At 41.4% G+C, this 24,790-nt stretch overlaps 2 protein-coding genes across 2 annotated transcripts in view; both read left to right on the top strand.

Annotated features, from left to right (window-relative positions):
• Positions 1 to 20,987, top strand: part of LOC132218402 (UDP-glucuronosyltransferase 2B31-like) — a 60,907-nt gene extending 39,920 nt beyond the window's left edge. Inside the window, exon 7 of the mRNA XM_059669579.1 lies at positions 18,886 to 20,987. The gene's annotated coding sequence lies outside the window, so the exon portion shown is untranslated. The remainder of the gene's footprint in view (positions 1 to 18,885) is intronic.
• On the top strand, positions 3,273 to 18,892 carry LOC132218369 (UDP-glucuronosyltransferase 2B31-like). Its single transcript, XM_059669518.1, has 6 exons — positions 3,273 to 4,056; positions 7,672 to 7,820; positions 11,825 to 11,956; positions 13,849 to 13,936; positions 14,800 to 15,019; positions 18,595 to 18,892. Exons 1-6 carry the CDS (start codon positions 3,279 to 3,281, stop codon positions 18,872 to 18,874), a joined length of 1,647 nt encoding a protein of 548 aa, XP_059525501.1. The 5' UTR covers positions 3,273 to 3,278; the 3' UTR covers positions 18,875 to 18,892.
• Positions 20,988 to 24,790: the final 3,803 nt, after the last annotated feature.

The raw sequence follows: 24,790 nt of genomic DNA on the forward strand, positions 1-24,790 counted from the left end.
TTGAGGTCTATTTTGTCAGATATAAGTATTGCTACCCTAGCTTTTTTTTTCATTTCCATTTTCCTGAAAGATATTTTCCATCCCTTCACTTTCAGTCTGTGTGAGTCCCTTTTTCTGAGGTGGGTCTCTTGTAGACAGCATATATATGGGTCATGTCTTTTTATCCATTCAGCCACTCGATGTCTTTTGATTGGAGCATTTAGTCCGTTTACATTTAAAGTTATTATTGAAAGGTACTTGCTTGTAGTCATTTCTAATTTTGTGCCTGTGTTCCTTCTTACCTTTATATTTCTTCTTTTTACAGCATTCCCTTTAGCATTTCTTTGTCTTGTACATTTGCCATCCTTATTATGACGTGTGTTGGTGTGGGTCTTTTGGGGTTCATCTTGCTTGGGACTCTCTGTACTTGTGTAACTTTTTTCTTCCCCATATCTGGGAAGTTTTCTGTCATTATTTCTTCAAATAGATTTTCTAATCCTTGCTGCTCTTCTTGTCCTTCTGGCAGCCCTATTATGCGTATGTTACTTAGTTTCATGTTGTCCCAAAGCTCCCTTAGGCTCTCCTCCTGCTTTTTAATTTTTTTCTCCAGTTGCTGTTCAGATTGAGTTTGTTTCTCTACCTTATCACTAATTCGGTCCTCTGCTTCTTCTAGTCTGCTGTTGAAACCTTCCATGGTGTTTTTGATTGTAGCTATATCACTTTTCATTTCTTCCTGATTCTTGCATAGGTTGTTGATTTTCTCATCCATCCGGTGAATGAATTGTACAACCATTACTCTGAATTCTTTTTCTGTCATGTTGCATGCTTCAATTTCATTAACTTCCTTTCTTGGCGACTCCTCATTTTCTTTCCTCTGGGTGTTGTGTCGTCTCTTCATTCTGATTATCTCCTGATGGCTCAAAATGTCGAGTTGCGTGGGCCTGGGCCGTGTGCAGTGGGAGCCTCACACCACCCTAGTGTCACTGAAGAGCTCTGACACTAAGATGTGCGGTTGTTGTGGGTTGGTGGGAACCAGGATCACTCAGAGTCAGTGTTGCCAGTGCTCAATGTGGCCTCGTGTGCGCCCTTAGAATCAGGGACCTTGCCTGCACCATGCTGAAACAGAGACCCCCCCCCGGAGTGTGTTGAAAATCAGAGCCCCCTAGCATGCACCAAGAGTCAGAATTCCCCAAGAATCCAGCATCAGAGTCTCTGTTGCTTCGCGCGACTTCGCATTGAGAATCAGGGTCCCTGTGTGCCCATGCACCAAGAATTGGAGTAACTGGCTCTTAGTATGAATGCACAGGGAATCAGGGATCCCAGGTGCAGGTAATAAGAAACACAGTCAAGTCACTGGTGCTTGGTGCTGCCTCCTGCCCAGAGAATCTGGGTCCTTGGGAGCGGGACAAATTCCTGGTGTTCGCACATTAGCTCCCAGGCCAGGGCTCCTGTAGCCAGCACTGAGCGCAGGATCAGTTACTGGTGTTAGCATGTTAGCCTCCAGGCCAGGGCACCTATAGCCGGCACTGTGCGGGACCAGTTCCAAGGTGCTCTCGCACTTCCAGGCTAAAGTTCCTGTAGCAGCACTGAGGCCCGGGCAAGGGGTGGGTCTATCAGTTACTATGGTGCTGCCCGCGAGCCTGCGGGGAGGGGAATGGGTTCTGTTACTCACGGATCTGCAGTGGGGATTTCTGGACTTTTGGTGTCCATGGGTCTGTAGCTGTGGTCACAGGTCTCTGTCCCCAGTGGTTGCAGGGTCCTGGTATGAGTCTGAGATCAGACTGGGTGGTGCTGAGGCCAGGATCCTAGTCTTGAGCAGCTCTGTTTCTCAAGATGGTGCAGTCGCTGTGCCCCTGCTGGCCGCCCAGGAGTGTCCGAGCAGGGAGAAGGGCTCCGCCATCTAAGACTGCCCGGTTTAGCAGCCCCTTAGAAGACCTGCAAAATCTAACTGTCCCTAGCTCATACACACACACACCACACACATCCACACACTCCTCTATCACTTCCTTGTGCTCTCACACTCTCTCCCTCCCTACCTTCCTGCCGGTCGCCATTTTTTCTTCCCCAGTATGTGGATTTTTAGCCTGTAAGTCTGAAAGGACCACAAGCTCTTCTGCAGCTCTTTACTAGCATTTGCCAACACCCATGGACTAATTTGAATACTTTTTCTCCCTGCACCATTTTCTATCCCACTCACTGTCCTGCCTTCCACCACTCTTAGATGAATGGATGTTGTAATTCTAGCTAATTTGTGGACCTGTTATTTTTGTTGTTTTCTGTGAGGCACATGTATTGGATGTGGGAGGTAAAGAAGCACCTCAGTTTTTCCTGGTCACTGCCTTCATAGCAATTACTATCTTGTTTCTTGTCACTCAGGTTAGGTTTTGGTCTCTTGCTCCACTGCAAAAAAAAATTTAAAAAAAAAATAAATCCTGAAGACATGGAACAGGAGGAAAGACCACACAGCCATATCTGCAGGGTTTTGAGGAGTGATTTTTCTTCCCCTTGAAGGGAAAAAGCTTTTTCAACGGGTACATTTGAAGTTGCCCCACTACAAGAGGTACCAATTTGGGATGAGTGCTCAGAGAACCTGAACTGTTAAACTCGAGAGGTCTGAAACTTACTGTTGGCCACCATCGAATCTGTCTGGGGTTTCAAAGGAATATTGGGTGCTGCAAATAGGAGCCAAAGGGGTAAATTTATTAAATCCATTAAACCTGTGATTGGTTACTGTTTTCTTGCAACTTTAAAGAAACTGAAAAAGGGGTGAGGGGCAGAAGTCAAAACACTTGTCCCAATTTTATTTTTTGAAATATATTTTTTATTTATTTCAAAGAGGTAGGGAGATCAAGAAAGATATAGAAACATCATTGATCAACTGCCCTCTGCACACCCACAACTGGGGATTGAGCCCGCAACCCAGGCATGTGCCTTTGACCTGAAACAAACCTGCTACCCTTTAGTCCGCAGGCCAATGCTAGGTTACTGTCCAAACCAGCTAGGGCACTTGTCCAATTTTAAAATGCCACAATTAAACATGAGCTAGCTTCCATCAATCAATCAATCAATCAATCAATAAATAAATACATATAGTAAATACATATTGTGTGTGTATCTTCGCATGGAATCTAATAACTATGACAAAAACAGTATGACATGTTTTTGTGTCATCATCATTGCCTTACTATTCATCTACCTTTTGCTTTTTCCTCTTGTGCTCCAGATGCCATGACTGTTTTTACTTTCAGATGGAGGAGTTATGTTTTAACTTTCTAATTGATTTCCCTTTACACGTAAGCATGAGCCAGGGTAAAGGGATCAGCCATTTGAAAAGAAGCCTGTGTGCCACCAGGATGCCTATGAAGTGGATTTCAGTTCTGCTGCTGCTACAGCTGAGTGGTCACTTCAGCCCTGGGAGTTGTGGAAAGGTGCTGGTGTGGCCCACAGAATACAGCCATTGGATCAACATGAAGACCATCCTGGATGCACTTGTCCAGAGAGGTCATGAAGTGACTGTTCTGACATCGTCAGCTTCAATTCTTGTTGATCCCAATAAACCATCTGCTATTCAATTTGAGGTTTTTCCTACATCTTTAACAAAAGATGATATGGTTTCTTTTTTCATGCGGCTGATCAATAAATGGACATATGATCTGCCAAAAGATACGTTTTGGACACATTTTTCACTAATGCAAGAAATGTTTTGGGAAGGTTCTGACTTCATTGAAAAGCTCTGTAAAGATGCTGTTTTTAATAAGAAACTTATGACAAAACTACAGGAGTCAAGGTTTGATGTTGTTCTTGCAGATGCCGTTGGAGCATGTGGTGAGCTGCTGGCTGAGCTACTTAAAATACCTTTTGTGTACAGTCTCCGCTTCTCTCCTGGCTATAAAATTGAAAAGCATAGTGGAGGACTGCCATTCCCTCCATCCTATGTACCTGTTGTCTTTTCAGAATTAAGTGATCAGATGACATTCATGGAGAGGGTAAAAAATATGGTCTATGTGCTCTATTTTGACTTCTGCCTGCAAACATATAATCAGAAGAAGTGGGATCAATTTCTGAACGAAGTACTAGGTAAGCTATGTTTTTCCTTGGTAGCATGAAGTCCTAACTTTCTAGTGCTTTGGAAGATGAGTTGGTATAAATATTGAGAGGAATTTATCTTTTATAAGTGCAATGATTAAATAATATATAAGAATAAAAACATAATATGCTAATTAGACCAGACAGCTGAACGACCTTCCAGATGACCTTCCGGACGAAGCTGGGTCTGTGTTGGCTGAGTCAAGCTGCCGCAGCTGCGAGGGCCAAGCTCTTCCATGAATTTCATGCATCGGGGCTCTAATAATATATAATGATCTTTTAATCCCACAAATACAGGGAGGGTGTTCCTCCCAAAAATGTATATACTCTTTTTTCTGATAGCTCAGTTGATGTTTCTTTATTTTCAGATTTAACCCATTGGAGTTAATAATGATTCAAAGTGCGTCTATATTTGTGGGACACCCTATATTACAGAAATGCTTAAATTATAAGGTTAGTTTCAACCCTGAGTACACTAGTATGGGATACTCCAGGAAGTTAGAGGCCCCAAATTGAAGCACTGAGGAGTTCCATCAGCAATCACATACCCATTCTTCTTTGTTTGTTTGTAATAGGCTTCATTTTTTAGAAGAGTGTTAGGTCCACAGCAATACTAAGTAGAGCTTTCCATATATGCCCTGCCTCCTTATTTTCAACATTCCCCAGCAGAGAAGTATATTTGTTACAATTGATGAAAATATACTGAATTATTATTATGATGTAAAGTCCATAGTTTATAATATGGTTCACTCTTGGCATTGTATATTCTGTGATTTTTGGACAAATTTATAATGTCATGGATCCACCATTATAGTATTGTAAAGAGTAGTTTAACTGCCCTAAAAATCCTCTGGGCAGTGGCTCTGTCCATTTATCCTACATATCAATTTTACTATAATATTTTTCTTCAATAAATGCATTAGAAATTTCACTAAATATTTTCATCAAAGCACAAATGTAAATTGAGGAATTACATAGTTTTAACACAATGTCTATGGACCATTGGGGAAATTGTTTCCATTTGTTTCTCCTCAGTTTTCTTATTTAAAAATTATACTGTTTTGCCATACTACCTGAAGGAGTCTTTGACAATGGAGAAATATGACTCTCAGATAAGAACCTATAACTCGAAGTTTCCAATGATTATATTGCTTCACTACGGGCTTATAAATCATCTGTTTTAAAGGCCTAAAATCTTGTTGAAGGGTAGATAATCAAGTTAAAAGTCTATATTTTTTCAAAAACTATATTTCTCTATTATAGACAAAATTAAGGGTGAGCACATCTATTTCCATACTTTATGAAAGATTTCCAGCTGTTTTTGGCAAATATTTTTATTTCACATACAAATATTATTAAGCTCTGAACACGAACCAAATGCAATAGTGGCCATACTCTCAAAGATCTCACAATTTACTTGTAAAATCTAGAAATAAGGGAATAGCTTGCTAAATAGAATCTAGACTGAGTATTCTGGGGAAAGTTATTTCTGTGTGTATGGTAGGGTTGATTGACTAAAGAGTTGAAATCACTGTTTACATTTGCATTCGTTAATTTTGAAGTTTTACAGAGTAAACAAATGTATACTTAACTCTTTAGTGCTTAAATAAATGTGTATGATTCTGAATGTACTGATGTGATATTAGAGATAAAAGTCTATATAAATAATGTGTGTGAATACTGTATTTTCAAGCCAATCACTTTTATTTGTATTTATTTATTTTTAAAATATGTTTTTTTTTACTAATTTCAAAGAGAGAGAATGGGATAGGAAGAGAGAAAAACATTGATGTGAGAGAGAAACATTGATCAGTTGCCTCCTGTGCAGGGACCAAACCTGCAACCTGGGCATGTGTCCTGACTGGGAATCAAACCAGAAACCTTTCAGAGCACAGGACGACCCTAAACCAACTGAGCCACACCAGCCAGGGCTAAGCCAATCATTTTTTAAAATAATTTTTTGTCTTTAATTTTTTAACATAAATATTATGCATGCATTTATGGTACAGGGGTCATAAGGAAATTTTCTTTTTTTAATTCTTTATTGTTGAAAGTATTACATATAGTATTACATATGTCTCCTTTTTCCCCCACTGGCCTTTCCCTGGCTACCCCCAACCCTAAGCACATGCCCTCACCCACCTAGTGTCTGTGTTCATTGGTTATGCTCATATGCCTGCATACAAGTTCTTTGGTTGATCTCTTACCCATCCACTTCCCCTATTTCCCTCTCCCTGCCTTCCCTTCTGAAGTTTGACAGTCTGTTTGATGCTTCTTTGTCTCTGGATTTATTTTTGTTCATCAGTTTTTGTTCATTATATTCCACAAATGAGTGAGATCATGTGATATTTATCTTTCTCCAAGTGGCTTATTTCGCTTGGCATAATGCTCTCCAGGTTCATCCCTGCTGTTGTGAATGCTAAGAGTTCTTCCTTTTTTTACAGCAGCATAGTATTCCATTGTGTAGATGTACCACCGTTTTTTAATCCACTCATCTGCTGATGGGGACTTAGGCTGTTTCCAAATCTTAGCCAATGTAAAATGAACATAGGAGTGCATATGTCCTTTCTGATTGGTGTTTCTGTTTTCTTGGGATATATTCCTACAAGTGAGATTACTGGGTCAAATGGGACTTCCATTTTAATTTTTTTAGGAAACTCCATACTGTCTTCCATAGTGGCTGCACCAGTCTTCATTCCCACCAGCAGTGCATGAGGGCTCCTTTTTCTCCACATCCTCAACAGCACTTGTCATTTGTTGATTTGTTGATAATAGGCATTCTGACAGGTGTGAGATGGTATCTCATTGTCATTTTGATTTGCATCTCTCGGATGATTAGTGACTTTGAGTATGTTTTCATCTATCTCCTGGCCTTTAGTATGTCCTATTTTGAAAAGTTTCTATTTAAGTTCTTTGCCCATTTATTTATTGGATTGTTTGTCTTCCTTTTGTTAAGATGTAAGAGTTCCCTATAAATTTTGGAGATTGGCCCTTATCAGAGATAAAATAGGCAAATCTGTTCGCCCATGCAGTGGGCTTTCTGGTTGTTTTGCTGATGGTTTCTTTTGCTGTACAGAAGCTTTTTATTTTGATGTAGTCCCATTTGTTTATTTTCTCCTTAGTTTCTATTGCCCTAGGGGCTGTATTGGTAAAGATACTGCTACGACATATCTGATATTCTACTGCCTATGGATTCTTCTAAAATTTTTATGGTTTCCCGTCTTAAATTTAAGTCCTTTATTCATTTTGATTTTATTTTTATGTATAGTGGTCTAGTTTTATTTTTTTGCATGTGTCTGTCCAATTTTTCCAGCACCCTTCATTGAAGAGACTGTCTTGACTCCATTGTATGCTCTTACCTCCTTTGTCAAATATTTATTGAGCATAATGGATTGGGTCGAATTCTGGGTTCTCTGTTCGGTTCCATGGCTCTATATATCTGTTCTTGTACCAGTACCAGGCAATTTTGAAAAGAGTGTAAGCCAATCACTTTTAAACATCTTTGGCTACATTACTCTAAGCTCCTTTCAGAAAATTACCTGTTATATTCACATTACACTATTCTCATTTTCACTATCTTTATTTTCTTTTCTTTTTCCCCTTCAGGAAAACCCATTACATTATTTGAGTTAATGGGGAAAGCTGAAATGTGGCTTATTCGAACCTATTGGGATTTTGAATTCCCTCGCCCACTCTTGCCACATTTTGAATTTGTTGGAGGCCTCCACTGCAAGCCTGCTAAGCCTCTGCCTAAGGTAAAACTATTCATGTTTGTTCTACTTTGATTATTTTGCACTTTCAGTGGGAATGATTCTGTGTTCTTCATTTAGTTTGTCTGATCACACAGTGAGAGATATGGGAATCTGGGTCAAGTTACCATTAGAAACTCATATATTTCATACTATTTCAAGAATTTGAATGTCATTATCATTACCAAATAAATAATTATATTTGGGAGACTTTGGAAATAGGGTTAGTTAAATTAAGGTCTTCCCTGTTGAACACATAAGAAAGTGTCAATCATTCATTCAAAGACATTCTTAGAGTGACTCACATAGCCAGAGATAAGCACTGGATAAAAGAGAATCAGTGAAGACACAATTTTTATCCATAAATACCCGACATTCTACTTGGAAAGACAGAATCTATATACATAAATCTATATATGTAAAAGCTTAAGTGACCGAATGACCAGTCGACCAGTCGCTATGATGCGCACTGACCACCAGGGGGAAGACGCTCAATGCAGGAGCTACCCCGCAGTGGTCAGTGCACTCCTACAGTGGGAGTGCCGCTCAGCTGACCAACAGGCGCCAGACACCGGACTCACAGCTGGTGAGCGCAGCTGTGCAGTGCGAGCCTATCCCACCTTCATGACAGCACTACTGAGCAGCAGCAGCTGCAGGCACAGGGGGACTTGGATGAGCAGGAGCAGTGTGGCCCCTAGCCTGGACTCCTCCCCAGCTGTCTGCCACTCTGTGCACTACTACATCCACCGAGGGGTCCCAGATTGCGAGAGGGCGCAGGCCAGGCTGAGGGACCCAACCGGTGCACAAATCCATGCACCGGGCCTCTAATATTAGTAATAAAAATTTTGTGAAGAGTAGTACAATAAGGAAAGACCACAATGCTAGATAATATCCAGCAGGGATTACAGAAAATATTTCATATTATTGATAAGTAAGCCTAACTGCAAGCCTAACATAGGATAGCAGAAAGGAATGGTAAGAAAGGAAGACACAAAAGGTAATGCAAGAAAAAGAATAATAATTCCCAAGAAGTCCAAGTTTAGTGTATCAGGAAGAGGCTGAATAAAGAGGCAGATGATGCTGGAGAAGTAAATTAGAGATAAGTAATTATAAGAATTCTGAAGCATCTTATGAAAGTATTCAGGAGTCAATGAAAAGGGGCAAAGGGAGTAAAAGGGCAGAGATATGATCAGATTTTCCTTTTTACAAAGCTCTCAAGATGCAATGTTTGGATTGAATTGCATAGGATCAAGAGTGGAAAGGCTAACAAAGAGGAGGTTGTTGCGAGAATTCCAGCAACAAATAATGGAAAACTACACATTAAAGATGTGAATATACCTACTCTTATAGTTATAATATCAACCTCATATTTCTATTCAGTATAAAAAAAATTCTATATATATACTAGAGGCCCGGTGCACAAAAATTTGTGCACTCAGGGGAAAGGGGGGGTCCCTCAGCCCGGCCTGTGCCCTCTCGCAGTCTGGGACCCCTCGGGAGATAACGACCTGCTGGCTTAGGCCTGCTCCCAGGTGGCAGAGGGCAGGCCCAATCCCTAGGGCCAGCCCCTGGTCAGGCTCAGAGCAGGGCCGATTGGGGAGTTGGGGCGCTGCCCCCTGTCATGCACAGAGCAGGGCGGATTGGGAGGTTGTGATGCCACCCTGTCACGCTCAGGGTAGGGCCGATTGGGGGGGTTGGGACATCGCCCCCTGTCACACTCAAGGCAGGGTCCATGGGGAGGTTGCGGTGCCACCCCCTGTCACGCACAGAGCAGGTCCCATCAGGGGGGTTGGGGCTCTGTACCCTGTCACACACAGAGCAGGGTCGATCAGGGGGTTGGGGAGCTCCCCCCTGTCACGCACAGAGCAGGGCCCATCAGAGGGTTGGGGAGCTCCCCCCGTCACACACACAGCAGGGTCAATCAGGGGGTTGGGGAGCTCCGCCCTGTCACTCACAGAGTAGGGCTGATAGGGGAGTTGGGGCACCGCCCCCTGTCACATACAGAGCAGGGTTGATCAGGGGATTGGGGCGCTGCCACTGTCACACTCAGGGCAAGGCTGATGGGGAGGTTATGGCTCTACCCCATCACACACAGAGCAGGGCCCGTGGGGGAGGGGGGCTGGGGCACCGCCCTCTATCACCCACAGAGCAGGGCCGATCAGGGGGTTGGGGCGCCGCCACTCTCACACTCAGGACAGGGCCGATGGGGAGGTTATGGCTCTACCCTGTCACACACAGAGCAGGGCCTGTGGGGGGAGAGGGGGTGGGGCGCCGCACCCTGTCACACACAGAGCCGCAGGGCGATCAGGGGGTTGGGGAGCTCCCCCCTATCAGGCACAGAGCAGGGCTGATCAGGGGGTTGGGGCGCCTTCCCCTGTCACGAACAGAGCACGGCCGATAGGGAGGTTGTGGCTCTGCCCCCTGTCACACACAGAGCCGCAGGGCGATCAGGGGGTTCGGGCGCTGCCCCCTGTCACACTGATCCCGGTGCCAGGAGGCCTCATGGCTCCGCTGATCCCGGTGCTGGGAGGCATATTACCCTTTTACTATATAGGATAGAGGCCTGGTGCATGGGTGGGGCTAGCTAGTTTGCCTTGAAGGGTGTCCTGGATCAGGGTGGGGGTCCCCACTGGGGTGCCTGGCCAGCCTGGGTGAGGGGATGATGGCTGTTTGCAGCTGGTCACACACCCTTCAGGGTGGGGTTCCCCACTCGGGTGCCTGGCCAGCCTAGGTGAGGGGATGATGACTATTTGCAGCTGGTCACACCCCCTTCAGGGTGGGGGTCCCCACTGGGGTGCCTGGCCAATCTGGGTGAGGGTCTGAGGGCTGTTTTCAGGCCGACTGAAGCTCCCAACTGCTCCTTTTTTTCTTTTTTTTCTTTTTTTTATTCTGGGCCAGCTTTAGCTCTGGCTCCAGCTCTGAGGCTTCTGCTGCTGAAAGAAGGTATCTGGTCTGTTTCGGTTCTATAATCAAAACAATGTATAACTCCAGCTCTGAGATCCCGGGCTCGCTGAAAGCAGGTTTCTGGGGTTTTGTTTAGCTTCTATATTTGTTACAATGTTTCTTAAACTGCAGGCTCAGAGGCCGGCAAAGCAGGTGGGGAACTTTGGTTTCCTCCGTCACTGAAGCAAGCAAGCCTCATGTTAGTTTCAAGCTGCCTGGCTGCCTGCCGCCATCTTGGCTGGCAGTTAATTTGCATATCTCGCTGATTAGCCAATGGGAAGGGTAGTGGTTGTACGCCAATTACCATGTTTCTCTTTTATTAGATAGGATATAATACTTACAATGTCTATGACACATAGTGACACAAAAGTAATATTAACTATTGTTACTATTGTTATTTTTACTGCTGTTAAGAACAGTATTGGCCAGGCCAAGTAGCTCAGTTAGTTAGAGAATTGTCCCGGTGTGCCACAGTTGCAGGTTTGATCCCAATCAGGGCCCATACAAGAAGCAGCCAATGAGTGCATGAATAAATGGCAATAAATGAGGTATCTAGACTACTCAAATGCATAGAAACAAAGTAGAATGATGATTGTCAGTTCCAATTTGCAAGATGAAAAAGTACAGAGATGGGTTGCATAACAATAAGACTATATATACTACAGAACTGTGCATTTAATAATGGTTAAGATGGTCCCTGGCCAGTGTGGCTTAGTTGGTTGGGCACTGTCCCATGCACCAAAGGTTATTGGCTCGATTCCCAGTCAGGGCATATGGCCAGCTTGTGGGCCCCGCCACCTTGAACATGCAGGAGGCAGCCAATAGATGATTCTCTCTGTCTCTCCCTCTCTCTTCTTCTCTCTCGCTAAAAATCAATAAAAATATTTTTAAATACTTAAGATGGTAACTTTATATTTTGTGCATTTTAACACAATTTAAAATAACAAGCACTACACTAATAACTCCTTATAATACTTAATTTTCTCTTTGGCTGTTTATAGCAATCCCTTCAATAGTGTTCACTATGCTATTGCTCTTTTGTGATGGAGAAAATTCTTTCTTCACAGGAAATGGAAGAGTTTGTCCAGAGCTCTGGAGAAAATGGTATCGTGGTGTTTTCCCTGGGGTCGATGGTCACTAACATGACAGAAGAGAAAGCCAATGTGATTGCATCAGCCCTTGCCCAGGTTCCTCAAAAGGTTAGATAAACTACTTTAGAGCAGAAAACTAATGAGTGTGTTAAACTCTGTAAAGGGTCTGATTAAGAAATTTCTACATGAAAGGTAAACTATTAGGATAGCTCCAACTATCTCGGATAACAATTTGAAAAACAAAATACACATGTCAGGTGCTAAAGTAGTATAGAGGGTCTTTTTGATGGACAATAACTTTGGCATTAACATTCTGGTCACAAAGAAGTATATTTCAAAAGTACAGTGTGAAGTTTGGTTTGATAATAGTATTATAGGGCAGGAACAGATATCACCAAATCCTATCCTGTCATTTGCTTCATTTCCTTGCAGGATTCCTAGAATACTGTACACAGTACCAATGTTCTCAGAATAGAGTTAAATTTTAACATTAACCAGGGAATGATAACAATCTGAAAGGCATCATAGAGTTTAGACTTCCCAGGTAATCCAGGCCTCTCCTACTTTCCCTGGATTTTGGACTAGGCCTATTCAGTTGCAAGGTGATATTCAGAGTAAGGATGTCTAGGACTCACCAAGCTGCATCCAGGAACCTAAGCCAGAAACAATGATTTAGAGAAAGAGAAAAAATGGCCTGTAAAAAGGAAAGAGAACCTCCCTGGTGGGCTGGGCCCTGCTAAACTCTGAGGCAGGAAGACATAAAAGAAAGGGTGAAGGTGGGCCCAGCCTTCAAGGTGACCCTGTGTTTTATATGTGGCCCCAAAACAACCCATCAGAATAATAACTTCTCCTGATTAAGAAGAAGAAGGAAATGTAATAGTCAACCAGAAGCAAGCCTAACATAGGATAGTTTAAAATGCCTCCCCCTTCTCCATAAAATATGATAATAAATCATATTTTCTAATACATAAAATACAATTGTCTCTGTGTAATTGTAAAATACGTGTAGTTTCCTAACTAATGTAGCTTTCTCCTTAATACCTACACAAGTTTACTGAGAACCTGAAGTAACGTTAACACTCACATAGAAAAGAGATGTTCACCACTTATAAACTAGAATCCAGCTTGCTGGTGGACTTAGAAATTGCTTGGCTATTTATCATTAATTAACCATATTAATCAATGCTGTCAGTACATTGTAGCATGTTTTGTAGTGTTAACAGTCAGTTGAGTAAAATTTACTGTCATTATCATATTTGATCTTTTCAACAGGTAAACTATTATTTATAAAGTGCCAATGACTTTTCTTTCTACATTTTAAGAAAATTTTCCATCCTAGCTAGAGTGATAACACTGGTTTAGGTAAAAATTACCACTTGGAAGTGGTGATTAATAAGTAGAAAACTAAAAGAAGCTAAACATACTCATTAAGCAGACATTATTTATTATTAATAATAAACATCAAAATGATTTAATTCTCATAAATAGCTGATTGCCTTGATTTTGTAAATCAAATTATGTAAAACTCTAATATACTTTATGAAATTAATGAATATAAGAAAACCACTTCCCCCTCATTCAAAAAGAAATAAACAGGTTAACATTAAATCTAAATGATAACAGCTAGAATAATAAATAATTAAAATAAATGCATAGACCATTAATTTGCTGGGTTTTGCACTACAATTATATGACTACCTAAAAATTTTTATATGCTTGAATTGGTCATTGATAATCTCATTTGTCTAACCCCAAAGTGTGAAATATCATGATTGCATTCATACCTGACTGAATATAAAAATAAGTAACATGCAATTTAAGTATGTACGCCTCTTACATCAGCCTTTTATTGATTCTCATTATCAGAATGTCTTTTCCTCATTCCCTTACCTGTAATATGTCAGGGTTTAACTAGATGTCTCTTAAACTATTTAGAATTCTAACGTGATATAACTCTGCAGTTTGACTCAAGTAATACATTCCCTTCTTTGCCCTAACAGGTTATATGGAGATATGATGGCAAAAAACCAGATACCTTAGGGCCAAACACCCGGCTCTATAAATGGATCCCCCAGAATGACCTTCTTGGTAAGGTTCTGGAAAACCCTGGAATCAGAATCAAGTCAACCAGAATGATAAACAGTTTACTAGGATAGAAATGTATTGGACATTTCTTCCTGAAAACCTCAAAAATAAAAATGAACTTCCCAATATTTCTTTCCCAGTCCTAGGGGAAAATGATAAGCTATAAGTTGGCATCTTATGTTACACAGCCATGTTACTTATGGCCACAAACAAAAGATCTTTATTTCATATGTAATTCCTCTCAGAGAGAATATCTCAACACTTTCCCAATTGCTTCGCTACCTCCTAATTCTCTCCTTACACCAATCGTTTAATCCACAGTAAGGGTGTACAGGTGCCCCTGAAAAATATCAGCTCCTCTTTTATTTCCAGTGACTCTACATTTTCCATTGGGAAAAAAATATATATCTCTTTTTGAAGTAATAAATAATTTCATGATAATGTGTACCTGTTCCTTCCTTTAATTCCTGTGCCATCACCATCCCATTGTCGGTTGCCTTGACATCTACATATCACACTCTGTGACTTCACTATTTTATTAAGAGAATATATTTCGACATGCACCACTACTTTTTTTTGCACACACTTTTTTAAATTCAGAATATTCTCTTTCCATTTGTCCACTGGCAACTTGTATTCATTTCAAGTCAAAAGGAACACACCTATCTTCTATGTAAGCCTTCACTGTCTCTCCAGCAGACTTAAGTGCCTCTTCCTATGACTTCTGAAAAACATTTTAATACAGTCTGAAGGGTAGACCAATAGGTTACTAAATATATAGTCTCTATCAGTGCCTTTATTGCCCAACTCTCATTTTATTTCCAAGACTTATAATTCATTATTTGCTGAAATTCACCCAATCCTAGGTCATCCAAAAACCAAAGCCTTTATAACTCATGGTGGAGCCAATGGCATCTATGAGGCGATCTACCATGGGATCCCTATGGTGGGCATCCCTATGTTTGCGGATCAACCTGATAACATTGTTCGCATGAAGACCAAGGGAGCAGCTATCAGATTGGACTTCAACACTATTTCAAGTACAGATTTGCTCAATGCATTGAAGACTGTCATTAATGACCCTTCGTAAGTATCACATTTTTAATAGTAGTTAGAAATAGGTCTTTTGTCAATTATTTGTCTATTATGAATACAGCATTATGTTTTTGTGTGAATATCAGTTTTCATTCATTTTCGGGTAGATATCTTCAAGTGAACTCTGGGTCATACAATAACTCTATGACAAACTGAAAAACTGATGATCAAAGAGACTATACCATTTTACATTCCTATCAGCTATGTATGAGAGTTCCAATTCTCTACATCATTGTGAATTCTTGTTATCATCAGTTTAGGTCTATAGGAATAGAAATGCATAGATATGTAAACTAAAAGACATATACAAAAATGTTTATAGTAGTTTAGTAGTAATGGCCAAAAAGTATTAATAATCTAAATGTCCATTGGTCATTAAATGAAGAAATAATTTGTAGTATTGTCATACAATTAAATACTATATAGCAAAAGAATTAACCAATAACTGCTATAGAAATGAAAAAAAACAAGTGAGTACATACTACAGATTCTAATATATAAACAAGAAAAACTAATTTATGGTATTGGAGATCAGGAGACTAGGCAATTTGGAGAAGAGTGTAGTAAAATGGCCCAGGAATGAAGTGGTTCTATGGATAGTGGGTATGTTGATATGTTCACTTTATAACTTTATTGATAATTTTGAAATTTTGAGCTGATCACTTAGAATATATGCACACACTTACGAATTTCATAAATAAATTGAAGGTATGTTTTATAAAATGTATTTAGAAATTATAGGAATTAAATAGAAAAATAAAGAAAACCAGAGACATTAAAGAAATGCTATCATACATAGACACTGGGATGGTGGGGGCTTGCCCCGGGTGGGAATTGCTGGAGGGCAGGGGTCAACTGGGGAAAAAGGAGACATATGTAAAACTATAGACAATAAATTTAAAAAATTAAAAATTAATTTTAAAAAAAGAAATGCTATCATAGTGTGGCCAGGGAAAGTCTCTCTGAGATGTGACACTGAGCCAACATCTCCAGCAAGAGTGGGGTGCTGCAGGAAAAACTGCTCCAGGAAAGGGAGAAAGCAGACAGAAAGTACAAAAGTGCTAACAAGAGGACATATTTGGCACCTCTAATGAATAGCTAACTAGAAGAGCATTGTGACTACAGTAGAGCATGCTTGGGACAAAATAATAGAAGATATAGCCAGGGGTCTGTTCTTGTAAGATACGACAGGGCAAATAATTGATTTGGATTTTATTCTAAATGTGATAAGGAGGCAGATAGAAATTTTGAGCATGTGTAGTATTCTGTTGGGTTTAACAAAAAGTATTTTGGCTATAGGGTTAAAAGTAGACAGAGTTATGCCGTGATTGGTTTGGCTCAGTGGATAGAGCGTAAGCCTGCAGACTCAAGAGTCCCAGGTTCGATTCCAATCAAGGGCATGTACCTTGGTTGTGGGCACATACCCAGTAGGGAGTTTGCAGGAGGCAGCTGATCAATGTTTCTCTTTCATTGATGTTTCTAACTCTCTATCCCTCTCCCTTCCTCTCTAAAAAAAATCAATAAAATATTTTTTTAAAAAAATAGAGTTATGAAGAGAAGAGTAGAAATACAAAGACTTGTGAGGAAGCCTTTCTCCTGCCAGGACACAATTCCTCTTTAGAACTTCTAGAGCTTTGCCCTAACGGGTTTGGCTCAGTGGATAGAGCGTTGGCCTGCAGACTGAAGGGTCCCAGGTTCGATTCCAGTCAAGGGCATGTACCTTGGTTGCGAGCACATCCCCAGTGGGGGGGTGTGCAGGAGGCAGCTGATTGATGTTTCTAACTCTCTATTCCTCTCCTTTCCTCTCTATAAAAAAATCAATAAAATATAGTTTTTAAAAAACTGATAATTCTACCAACAACAGATCTTCACTAAAATAATATCTAAAAGATATTTAAAAAATAAAAAACTTCTAGAGCTTTATTATAAACTAGAGGCCCGGTGCATGAAATTCATGCACTCAGGGAGTTGGGGGCGTCCCTCAGCCCGGCCTGCACCCTCTCACAGTCTGGGAGCCCTCGAAGCATGGCCTACTGACGACTTAGGTCCACTAATTCGGACATCCTTAGCACTGCTGCGGAGGTGGGAGAGGCTCCCGCCACCCCTGCTGCACTCACCAGCCATGAGCCCAGCTTCTGTCTGAGCAGCGCTCTCCCTGTGGGAGTGCACTGACCTCAGGTGCAGGCCAGGCCGAGGGACCCCACAGGTGCACGATTAGGGCCGGTGAGGGACACAGGAGGTTAGCCAACTGGGGAGGGACCACAGGAGGGCTCCAGGGCATGTCTGGCCCATCTTGTTTAGTCCCAATCAGTCAGATCCCAGCAGTAAGCTAACCTACCAGTTGGAGTGTCTGCACCCTGGTGGTCAGTGCACATCATAGCAAGCCGTTGAGCGGCCTTAGCATATCATTAGCATACTGTGCTTTGATTGATTGAATGGACAACTGGATGACAGACACTTAGCATATTAGGCTTTTATTACATAGGATACTAGAGGCCCTGTACACAAAATTTATGTACAGGGCCATGTCCCTCAGGCCAGCCTGTGCCCTCTAGCAATCCGAGACCCGTTGAGTAGGGTTCCTAGGCCTAGCTGGTGATCAGGGCCTGTCAGGGCTTTCCTTCCCCTTGCTGCCAGCAGCTGGCCCCGCCTCTACCATCGCCACTGCTTGCCATCTGTGCAGTGTTGCTCCCCCGCCCCCACCACCAGTCACCTCCCTCTGCAGGCAACAGGTGTGGGGTGCGGTCACTTGGCTGGCCTGGGCCTTCCTCTGTGGGGTAATCGCTGGCCAGCCCTGCACATCCTCTGCAGCACCACCAGCCAGGTAGCCTGGGCCTCCCTCTTTGGGGCAATCAATCACAGGGCTCCGCGATCGACCACCCAGCAGAGGGAAGCCCCGCCTACCCAGCCAGGGCTCCACAATCGATCGCCACACAGAGAGTGGCCTGGGCCTCCCTCTTTGGGGCAATCATGGAGCCCCCACCCCCCCCCCAATTGATTGGCCTGCTGGCCAGTGGCCTGGGCCTCCCTCTTTGGGGCAATCGATTGTGGAGCACCCCCACTGATTGCCCTGCATAGGGTGACCTGGGCCTCCCTCTGTGGGGTGATCGTGGGGCAATGACGGGGCCCCTTGACCAATCGCATCGCACCTGCCTTGACTGGTCTGGTGCCAGTGCATGTCATAGCGTGGTGGTCTGGAAGGTTGTCCTGACAGTTTTTCTGCTGTTCGGTAGTTTGGTCGATTTGCATATTATGCTTTTATTATTATTATAGATACAATTCCACTCTCCAACATATAGCATATAGAATGGCTTCTATCATTTCCTTTACTAAAAATATATTAATTTTTCCACTTTATTTTTCATCTTCACTGTTTAAAATATTTTTCAATGAGAAATTTTTAATTTAGAAGTCAAACTTTCTTTGACATCCAAATAAAAATATACTACTGTAAGTCTAAGGTATGTATGTTAAACCATTTGTTTGACAAAAACTTTTTATAGGTTTGAATTGGTTAGGCAAATTAACTTCCTTTCAATGTTGGTATCTTTGTGTTTCTCCTTCAGATATAAGGAGAATGCTATGAAATTATCAAGAATTCATCATGACCAGCCTATGAAACCTCTAGATCGAGCAGTCTTCTGGATCGAGTTTGTCATGCGACACAAAGGAGCCAAACACCTGCGGCCAGCCTCCTATGACCTCACCTGGTTCCAGTACCACTCTTTGGATGTGATTGGGTTCCTGCTGGCCTGTGTGGCAACTGCTACATTTGTCATCACAAAATGTGTTCTTTTTTGTTGTCGGAAGTTTTTTAAAACAGGAAAGAAGAAAAAAAGAGAGTAGTTGTTTCAGAGGCCTGAAGCTGATTTGCCTCATAAATGGGACTCCTTCAGTTTTTTCAGCACAATGAAGTTCTAACATAAGGATCCCTTCTTCCTGTGACAAAATGACTTCACAATTTAGCTTCTAAGATCAACATTTGTTTTCAAGTGATTTAGATAAAAGTTTATTTCCAAGTGGTTTACTACTTATTTGAGGTAGAAATATTTCATCCCAAAGAGAAAAATCTTGGAAAAATTAAAAATAACTAACTCTTTGGGACTATATTGAACTTTACTGCTCTAATTCACAAGCAATACCAAAAATATTATTGAGTTAAACAGTGTTTTAAATATTGTGCATGACACAAAAATCATGAAGAAGTCTACTCATAGTATCCATAGTATTTTGCACTCAGAGTATTTTAACTAGGAATTCTGTAAAAAGGTTCACCCTTCCATTTCATTTTGGGAGACTAGTAATGCTCCCTGGCTTTTATTATACATCCAACCTCAGAATCACTTCTTACCTAAAGACATGGCAAGTAATTTGCCTTCATGCAGTTTAGCTCATTTTCCAGTGGAATATTCATTGAATTAGCAAGCTATTTGCTTTCTATTGTAAAGTTGAGCTATTTATGAAAATCTTCTATTTCAAAAGCTAAATTATCTCTTTCTTGTGGCCTTTAAAAATGTTCACCTGACCTGATCGCTTTCACTCTCATTTTCAGCCTTCAATAATGGATGTAAGGCCCCAATTGTAGAATAAGTTAATATAGAACCTGTACTCATATAAGGACTTATTGTACTTTCATTCTCTCTAAATTTGTATATGTATATATATTTCTTTCAGAATAAGATGGAGCATCACTTATCTATCGACAGATATAGTGTGAAATTTAATGTTTTGGTTGAGCACAATTTGAAAAAATTATGATTATTCTATGTAACTATACTAGATTGGCATATCTGTCTCATTCTTTTGTCTCTTTCCTTAGGACATTGTTGCCCCATTCCTCCCATAACTCTTATATGTAAATATTCAATTCTTTGTTGTGACAAAATAATTACCATTTTTATTAAACCTGGGCACACTATGACTGACTTAATATGTTCCAATGAAAAGAATACAAAAATTATATAAATATTAAGGGAAATTGGTAAATCAAACCAAAGGAATCTGAAAGTTCTCCTAAAACCTGAACATTAGGACAACACTTTATGAACAAATTGGTCCAAGATAGGAAAATCATTTATCGATCTTCATTGGCCAAGAAGACCACCATCAAAGTCTTACAACAAACAATTTCCAGATGAAGGCATAAAATTTATTTTGAAAATAAATTAAAACTTTGATGATGGGGAAAATATAGGAAAAAACACAGAGTTTTCCATGCAACTCCTGTAGATAATGGACACATTTTGAGAGACAAATAGAACTGCCCAACTGGTATGGCTCAGTGGTTGAACGTTGACCCACGAACCAGGATGTCATGGTTCAATCCCCAGTCGGGGCACTTGCCTGGGTTGTAGGTTCGATCCCCAGTAGTGGGTGTGCAGGAGGCAGCCTATGGATGATTCTCTCTCATCATTGATGTTTCTATCTCTCTCTCCTTCTCCTTTCCTCTCTCTGAAATCAATAAAAATATTTTAAAAATTAAAAAAGAGACCAATGGAACTAATATAGTGCCATAGTAGATAATATTATTAAATCATGCATTGAGACTTAAATGACTTGCCTCAAAATATATCCTGTAACAGAAAAGTTTTTGTAGACATTGTATAGTGAGAACTAGTACAAATCTCCAACAAAAAAATCAGTCAAAACTGCATTTATGAAAATAGTGAATATGAATAGGAAATTCACAAAAGTAAAATGGTCAATAAAACATAAAAGATGACAAAAATCACTGATGCTTTGGAAGGTGAAAAATTAAGTCATTAAATTAATTTCGTACAGTTAATTTTCCAAACAATTTATCTGGTAAAACTATTTTTAAGGAAGTATGATGTGGAAATACCCTATACCTCATCTTCCCCACCAGTGAAATGCAGATAAACATATGGTATTAACTACCTCATGGAGTTGTGGAAGGGGTGAATGTATTAACATTGTAAAGCAATAAAAACAGTTGCTGGACATAGAAAAATGTAATTTGAGTTATGATTTATATGCATGAAAAAAACTTTCACAATGATTTTAGTATTTGTATAAGTTACTTTAATATATTTTTTTCACTGTAGCCCTAACCAACAAGTCAGTAGAATCAATGTCTTTAAGGCAAGAGGTGGGGGGGGGGTATCCCTGAGCCACCGGGTCAAGCTGCTGATGCTAATATCTTAGGGGGACTATGGTGATCCCCAGGTTTTTGGGTGAGTACTTCAAAGGCATTCCCTTCCTTTTGATTAAAAAAAAAAAAAGGAAAATGGAATCTGATAATTAAGATGCCCAAGAGCAGGTAGGTTTATGAAACTCTCCTCTAAGGCTCTAAATGCTATTTCATTCCATTTTTCCCATAAAATTTGGTAAGGACTATAATCCTTTAGTAAATATATGAGGTTTAGGAATCCAATTTTGGCAATAGCCAACTAGTCCAAGAAAAACTCAGAAAATGTAGGAAACCATGAAACTTACCTGGATCCAGGTACAGTCCTTGTTCCAATATTAGATGTCTAAAATATTCTACCTGAGAGAGAGAAACCAAGATGGCGACATAGGTAAACACCAGAAATTGCTGCCTCCCACAACAACTTCAAAAATACAACGAAAAGACAAAACAGACATCATCCAGAACTACAGGAAGGCTGTCTGAGTGGAAATTCTACAACTAGAAGGAAAGAGAAAAGGACACTGGGACTCAGAGGAGCTGTGGAAGTAAAGTGCAGAGGTACGGAGGCTTGAGCACCCGCAGAAAGGGGCTGGCACCTGAGGATGCGGCTGTCCTTTGGAATCAGGAGGGAGTCACAAGCTCCCGACTACTCTGAACTCCAGTTCTGGGAAGTCTCTGGGGACCCAGGACTCATACGGGGAGAAACTAGACTGTCTGGCAGCAGGCAGAACTCAGAACTTGAGGACAGCTTTCCCTCAGAGGTGCTTGCAGCAATTACCAGGACACTGAGACACCGGGCCCCTTAGGGCAGGGCTGAGGATCAGCCATAGCTGCTTGCTCCGCCCTGTTGATCCCCTGAGACCCCGTCCCACCCAAGCTGCAGCAGAGGCTTTTGCATATGAATGCCCTGGCCCTTTGCAATCTGAAAATTACCTAACAAATTGCAGCTGGGCCAGACAGACCCACAACTTCCAAGAGAAGGCCCAAGGCCCCACAGCAGCTTGCATTGCTTCACAGCTGGGCCTCATTTGGGCACCTCCAAACCCCAAAAAAGAAAGGGGAATCTGCAGATCTCTTCGTAGCTCCTGCTGGGTAGCCTGAGGCAGAGGCTAAATTAGCACCTCCTTAGATCCAAGAGCCAGTGTACCCAGTGGTCAGAGTGGGACCATCCAATTACAACTCCTCAGATCCATAAGGGACACACTCAGGGGGCAGACTCAGTGAGCACCAAAGCCCCACTGAAGCAAGTCTTGCCCCAGAAGGGTGTCTTCAGCACAGAAGTTCTCCCACTGCAGACACAGCTGATTCTCACAACCAATTGGCCTGGAGGTCAATTCCTCCCAGTGATACCTACAACAATCAAGGCTTAACTTAACTACAACAAGACTGTGCTCAAAGCCCACAAAGGGGTGCACCAAGAGTGTCCACCTCAGGTAATTGGGGAGGCTGAACCACTGGTCCCTATAGGACACCTAGCACAGAAAGCCACTCTACCAACACAGGGAAGCATAAAAAATGTGGAGACAAAGAAACAGGTCACAAATGACAGAAATGGAGGAAAGCAAATGACTGGATATAGAGTTCAAAACTGCGGTTATAAGGGTTTTCAAGAATTTTCTGGAAACCGCTAATAAATTTAGTGAGACCCTGTGGGATACGAAAAAAGCCCAACTAGAAATTAAGCATACACCGACTGAAATAAAGAATAATATACAGAGATCCAACAGCAGACAAGAGGATCCCAAGAATCAAGTCAAAGATTTGAAATACAAAGAAACAAAAAATACCCAACCAGAAAAGCAAAAAGAAAAAAGATTCCAAAAATATGAAGATAGCATAAGGAGCCTCTGGGACAACTTCAAGAGTACCAACATCCGAATTATAGGGGTGCCAGAAGAAGAGAGAGGGCAAGATATTGAAAACCTATTTGAAGAAATAATGACAGAAAACTTCCCCTACCTGGTGAAAGAAATAGACTTACAAGTCCAGGAAGCACAGAGAACCCCAAACAAAAGGAATCCAAAGAGGACCACACCAAGAAACATCATAATTAAAATGCCAAGAGAATAAGACAAAGAGAGAATCTTAAAAGCAGCAAGAGAAAAAAAAGTCAGTTACCTACAAGGGAGTACCCATACGACTGTCAGCTGATTTCTCAACAGTAACCATGCAGGCCAGAAGAGAGTGGCAAGAAATATTCCAAGTGATGAATAGCAAGAACCTACAACCAAGATTACTTTATCCAGCAAAGCTATCATTCAGAATTGAAGGTCAGATAAAGAGCTTCACAGATAAGAAAAGGCTAAAGGAGTTCATCACCACCAAACCAGTATTATATGAAATGCTGAAAGGTATCCTTTAAGAAGGGAAGAAGAAGAAAAAGGTAAAGATAAAAATTATGAACAGCAAATACATATCTATCAACAAGTGAATCTAAAAATCAGGTGAATAGAAAATTTGATGAACAGAGTAAACTGGTGAATATAATAGAACCAGGGGCATGGAAAGGGAGTGGACTGACAATTCTTGGGGGGAAAGGGGTAGGGAGGTGCAGGAAGAGACTGGACAAAAATCGTACACCTATGGATGAGGACAGTGGGAGGGGTAAGGGCAGAGGGTGGGGTGGGAACTGGGTGGAGGAAAGCTATGGGGGGGGGGGGAAAGAGGAACAACTGTAATAATCTGAACAATAAAAATTTAATTTAAAAAAATATTCTACCTGAGTTTGGACAAACTGAAATTTCTTTGTAGGCTTTGTGTCCCTTTAACTACATAAGTTCAAACTGGTAGATGCTGTCTTCCAGTGAGGAGATCTAAAAAAAGCAATTAAATAAGTCATTCACATCTCTCAACAAGGTATAACCTATAGGGCAAGTTATATCATCCAAATCAGTCTTAAAAATTTGTCAGAAATAAGAGGAGCTTTCAGTAAAACCCTAAGGCATTACTGTCTGCCGGGAGCCGGTCCATCCTTGCTGTTTCAAGGGACCTGGCATATATGGCATACGGTTCTTAATATGTTTGCTCACCTTCTTGGCGCTGTGTTTTAACCAAGGTCACCTCTCCGAGAAAGGTTGAATCCCCAAGTAGGGATTTTCCCCTGAAGTTAGGGAGGGAATAAAACCCCTCAACTAAGTGCCAGGCGGGTAATTAATCACTTTAACTATGAACAATCATGCTTAAGCTACATAATCTTTACTCCTTGGAATGGAGATAAGAAACGTCCTAACCTTTGTAATAGAGATTTACAGGATTAAAATGAACTGGTATAAATACAGATGTAACAAGACAGCAAGACACAGGGCTTGGAAGATAGGACCAAGAGAGACAGAGCCTAGGCACAGAACCTACACAGAACGTTCTCTAGAGACAGAAGAACTTCGCTGGCGAAAGCATGCCAGAGGATCCTGGACAGGGATTGGCCTCGGAGCCTGGAGGCAGAGCCTGGCGAGAGAGCATGGCAGGGGATCCTGGACTGAACCTGACTGCAGAGATTGGCAGGATAGCCTGACTAGAACCTGGTGACTGAACCTGGCTGGAGAACCTGAGCAGAACCTCTCTGGAGATCCAGACCAGAACTTGGCTGGAGATCCTGGCTGTAGATCCTGGCT

The sequence above is a fragment of the Myotis daubentonii genome, chromosome 1, assembly GCF_963259705.1.
Source record: "Myotis daubentonii chromosome 1, mMyoDau2.1, whole genome shotgun sequence".
NCBI classification, from domain to species: domain Eukaryota; kingdom Metazoa; phylum Chordata; class Mammalia; order Chiroptera; family Vespertilionidae; genus Myotis; species Myotis daubentonii.